Source organism: Scylla paramamosain, chromosome 3 (genome assembly GCF_035594125.1).
Source record: "Scylla paramamosain isolate STU-SP2022 chromosome 3, ASM3559412v1, whole genome shotgun sequence".
Taxonomy (NCBI): Eukaryota; Metazoa; Arthropoda; class Malacostraca; order Decapoda; family Portunidae; genus Scylla; species Scylla paramamosain.
Genome location: NC_087153.1, coordinates 38830522 through 38835521, shown reverse-complemented (window position 1 = coordinate 38835521; position 5000 = coordinate 38830522). Strand labels below are relative to the sequence as shown.

The 5000-nt window shown below is 45.3% G+C and overlaps 1 protein-coding gene across 1 annotated transcript in view; it reads left to right on the top strand.

Moving 5' to 3' along the window:
* The window catches only part of LOC135096775 (girdin-like), a 71629-nt gene that overhangs the window by 16097 nt on the left and 50532 nt on the right, over window positions 1-5000 (top strand). Inside the window, exons 4-5 of the mRNA XM_063998524.1 lie at window positions 1822-1962; window positions 3815-3936. Of these exons, the coding sequence (XP_063854594.1) occupies window positions 1822-1962; window positions 3815-3936 (263 nt within the window). The remainder of the gene's footprint in view (window positions 1-1821; window positions 1963-3814; window positions 3937-5000) is intronic.

Genomic DNA, 5000 nt, shown 5'->3' with positions numbered 1-5000 from the left:
CTTTTTCTTTCTTCCCCTCACATTTTTTTTTCTCTCCCTTTTGTTGCTGCATCTATCAACCCTTCATTTAATCTCTCTCTCTCTCTCTCTCTCTCTCTCTCTCTCTCTCTCTCTCTCTCTCTCTCTCTCTCTCTCTCTCTCTCTCTCTCTCTCTCTCTCTCTCTCTCTCTCTCTCGTTTGACATTTCTACCACAGATAATTCTTTCCCTCCCACTATCTCACTTCCTCTCCCTACCCTCGCACTCGCTCTCCCGTCTTATATTTACTTACTCTTCCTAGCCTCTCACTCTCTCCCTAGCCTCTCCCTCTCTCCCTAATGCCACACGGCCAGATTATCTAACAACCTCTTCCCCCTTCCCGCCTGGAAACCACTCTTCATTTATTACAGGCGTTTTCAGTTTTCAGTTTTCAGTGCGTGCCAGACGACAGGCGCCACCGCACTTAAGGAAACTTGTTGTGTACCTCACTCAGTTGACTTTAGGTAGTAATTCGGTAAGATACTGGAAGAATTATTAATAAACTCTTCCATTACTCTAGGTTCTCGGTCCATTTCCTTAAGAAGAGGAGCGTTTCAGGGCAGCAGCAGACAGGGCAGAGGAGAGGCACGTGAGGTGTGTGGCGGCGGGCCTGCACTTGTGTTTAGAGTTCGCATGTATGAGTTCTTAGCTAACTCTGATTTTCTCCTTGCTTTAGCTTCACGTCAACTATAATATTGCAAAAAAAGATGTATATTTCCTCGCCCGCACATGTTTTGGTGCAAGAAACGCGCTAATATACAGGGAAAAAAAAGTCTTCGGGATTAAAGTCACAGCCACGGAATGGAATCGGACAACGCTGCCTTTCAGTCAAAAAAGATGCGAAGTATCATCAGAAAACGCAGCGTCTTCCCTTCTTTCCCTTGCCTTTTGTCACTTTCAGGTTCTTTTTAATGTGAAATGACTAGAAAAGAAATATTCCTTTTCATTTCACCAATTTTGTGGGTTTCAAAGAGCGTTATATTCTATATTTTATTTTTCAAAATACATTCCTACGGGAACTTAGATTATATGCTGCTGTTTTAGATTATATGCTGCTGTGCCTACTACTCGCTGATTGGCCGATGAAAAGCGTTTGCCTTTTGGACGCAGGAAGGCAAACACTAACCTGTGCGTGTGTGCTTCCGTATGCCATGCGGTCAAAGCGTTTGACTTGTTAGTGACACTACTGAGAACGCCTTATCAGTCACAAGGTTTTTCGAGCAGCGCACGAAGAGGTCGAGCGGCAGAAAAACGAACAAATGGCACTCCTTCACGAAGGGCGGCCCAGCACCGCCACTTCCCCAACCTCTTCGTTTATTCCATGCTTAATTACATTCCATGTTATTGTAATAGTAATTGATGATAGGAGTTGATAAGACTTTCTAGGCATCATGTGAAAAATCATACCTTGCAGGAAATATTACTTTTCACTGTGTTAAAGAAGCACAAAGCGATTCTCACTTGTTTCGGGTAAAGACGGTCACCAGCTACCCCTGGGTCCCCTGTCCTCCCCCACCAGACACAGGAAGGGGTCCTCGTCATCCTTCAGCTCGGCTGTTAATTGTAGTTTTAGTTTCTTTTCGCACACCCGTTATTCAGTAGCTTTCTATTTCATTTTTAGAATATATATATTTGCATTGTATATCTCATACACTTTACCTAACCTCACATCTAGTCTCCCTAACTTAACATTCTCCCTCTTCGTAACACAACCTCCCTTTCCCTCACCTCTCATTCCATTTCCCTAACACACCTTTCCTCTCCCTCACGTCTCCCCCTTACCTAACTCTCTCCCCTCCCCCAGGTGACTGAGAACCCCGAAGCAGTATGGCCAGCAGAGTGGGGGCAGGTGGAGGCGGTGCCGGAGGAGCAACAGGGTGAGGCTTACGCCCTTCTGGTTCGCCACTGTCGCCGCCTCGCACAGGAACGCGACGCCCTCAACCAGGTGTGTGTGTGTGTGTGTGTGTGTGTGTGTGTGTGTGTGTGTGTGTGTGTGTGTGTGTCGTGCGTTTGAGAGAGTTAGCTTACTCTCTTAGTCATTAATTTATATGCACACATTTTATTTTTCATATTGTTTTACCACTTATTTTTTTCTTTTTCATATTTACTTTCTAACTTATTAATATCCACACGCATTTTTTCAGTACTACCATCCTATTCACCAACTTCTATATACTTTACTTTACTTTAGCTTTTCATTCTTATTTTCGCACTGTACGATAATTTAGAGAACCGCGTATAACGTTCGGACATGACCAAACCCCCACCACCTCCTCCTCTTTAATTACAAACGACACAGCTTCCCGATACATTCATTTCTCTGCCTTTATCCCTGAAACTGATATTATAATTCCAAGGGTTTAATAATTTTTCACCCGTGCAGAGAGAGAGAGAGAGAGAGAGAGAGAGAGAGAGAGAGAGAGAGAGAGAGAGAGAGAGAGAGAGAGAGAGAGAGAGGATGGGAGGGAGGGAGGGAGGGAGGGAAGGAAAGGAGGAAAAGTTGAATGATTAAAGAAAGGAACTGAAAAAAAAAAGTTGATTGAACGATCGGGAGAGAAGGGAGAGAGGGAAAATTGTATGGGAGAAAAGGAAGGAGGGAAGAGGAGAGAATGGAGGAAGGAATGAATAATTGGTTGAAGAGTTGGAAGAGAGAGAGAGAGAGAGAGAGAGAGAGAGAGAGAGAGAGAGAGAGAGAGAGAGAGAGAGAGAGAGAGAGGGGAGGGGAGGTCCAGAAATCCCTCTTTCTAATAGAATTCCCGGCTATTGGGAATATTTTTTTCAGGGTTCGATTCCCAGAAGGCGATTCCAACACCACCTGGGACCAGAGAGAGAGAGAGAGAGAGAGAGAGAGAGAGAGAGAGAGAGAGAGAGAGAGAGAGAGAGAGAGAGAGAGAGAGAGAGAGAGTTTTATCAGTCACTCGTTACACTCACTCAATCAACTCTTTCTCTCATTCATCATTCATTCCTCTTCCTTCATCATCTCTCTATCTTCCTCTCCTTCTCTCCCTCTCTTACTCTCTCTCACCTTGGCTCATCTCTACTCATTGTCTCTCATCCTCCTCTCACCCTTCTCCCTCTTCCCTTTCTCTCTCTTATCCTTCGTCTCTTTTACTCTCACTTCCTCTCCTTCATTTTTCCTCCCCTCACCTCCACTCGACTACATTTTCTCTCTCTCTCTCTCTCTCTCTCTCTCTCTCTCTCTCTCTCTCTCTCTCTCTCTCTCTCTCTCTCTCTCTCTCTCTCTCTCTCTCTCTCTCTCTCTCTCTCTCTCTCTCTCTCTCTCTCTCTTACACCGTCGTTACCTAACTTACTAAGGACACACTCTCTCCCCTTCTCTCACCTCTCCCAAACACCATAACTCACTCAGCTCACTCCCAAGCAATCTGTATCACTCCCCCACTGTTACTCACTTGTACACTCCCAATGTCCTTAACTCCCACCCCTTTTAATCCTTTCTTTACTCCCTCTGCTACTCCTTACTGCCTGCTATTCCTTATCTTCTTCTGCAAGACGTAAGTTTAGGATTACATTCAGGAACGCTTCTACGGTACACCTCCACTTATCAAAGGCTCTAGTTGAAGTGGGAGGGGTTTTTAAGGGTGCTTTTACGGTTCTAGTGGCAGATTGATAAGTTTCCTATATTATTAACAGGGGAAACACTCTTGAGTATCCGGCTAATCATCTCTGTGGCCTTGGAAAATAGTCGTGGTGGGAGGGCAGAGTTTCAGAATAAGAGTCTTTATGTTTGGAGTCTAAAATGAAGTAGCAGCGTGTCTCTATCTTCCTCCCTCCCTCAGGACCTGCTGCGGGCTCTGTGCGGCGAGGGCGGCGAGGAGGATGCGTCCCAGGAGAGTGTGCACCACCTGGGCGTCCAGCTGGCTGACTGCAAGGCCCAGCTGCGGCGCCTTCGTCAGGAGTAGTAAGTGTGAAGCTGTGATTTTGTTTTTTGTTTTTCTATTTCTGTTCATTTTGTTTTGTTTTGTGTTTGTTTTGGTTGTTTGGTTGTATTATTTAGGATTTGTTATGCTTGTGTGTGTGTGTGTGTGTGTGTGTGTGTGTGTGTGTGTGTGTGTGTGTGTGTGTGTGTGTGTGTGTGTGTGTGTGTGTGTGTCCTTGCATTCTTTTTCTAGCACTCTCCCTTTTTCTTTTCTTTTTTTCTTTTTTTCTTTTCTGCTTTTTTTTTATAATAGTACAGGTTTTGTTCTTTGTCTCTTTCGTGTATGTATGTATTTAGTTAGTTATGGGCCCCTTCTTTTGTTTTTGTTTTTTTGTCTTTTTTTTTACTTTTCTTCTTTTCTCTTTATTTTTCCTCTTTCTCTTGCTAGTTTCGGTTTAATTTATTGGCAGCATCGTGCAGCAACGGAGCATGGACATTATTTTCACCCCAACCTCACCGTCCCTCAGTTTCCTCTTTGACTCACCACTCTTCCTTTGCCTCATCGTACCTCCTTCCATTCCTTCCTTCCTTTCTTTCCTCCTTACCTTGTCTATCTCCTCTTATCCTCTCCTTCCCTCTCCCCATCGTCTTGCTTCCTTTCTCCTCTTTCCTTTCTTCTTCTAACCTAACCTAACCTAACCTAACTATCTTATCCTCTCCTTCCCTCTTCTCCCTCCTTTCCTTATCTATTCTACCTCTTATCTCCTTCCTACCTCTCTCCACCTCCTCTCTAACCAACCTCCTTTTCCCTCCTTTCAACCCTTCCACCTTGCCTCTACCTACCCTATTGTTCTCTCCCTCTCTCCCTCCCGCCCTCTGGCATCACCTGACCCTCACGTGCGGCGACCTCCGCTATTCTTCTCACTTCTAATCCCGCGTGTCATTTTAATTAGCAGCGCGAGGTTGATCTTGCGGCCGCGTACGAGAAATGTCACGAGATAACCGCCAGTGTTACCGCGAGAATTGGGAGAGGGGGAGGGAGGGAGGGTAGGAGGGAGACACGAAATAAAAGATGGTGGTAAAGGATGGGGGAGGAGCGGGAGGAG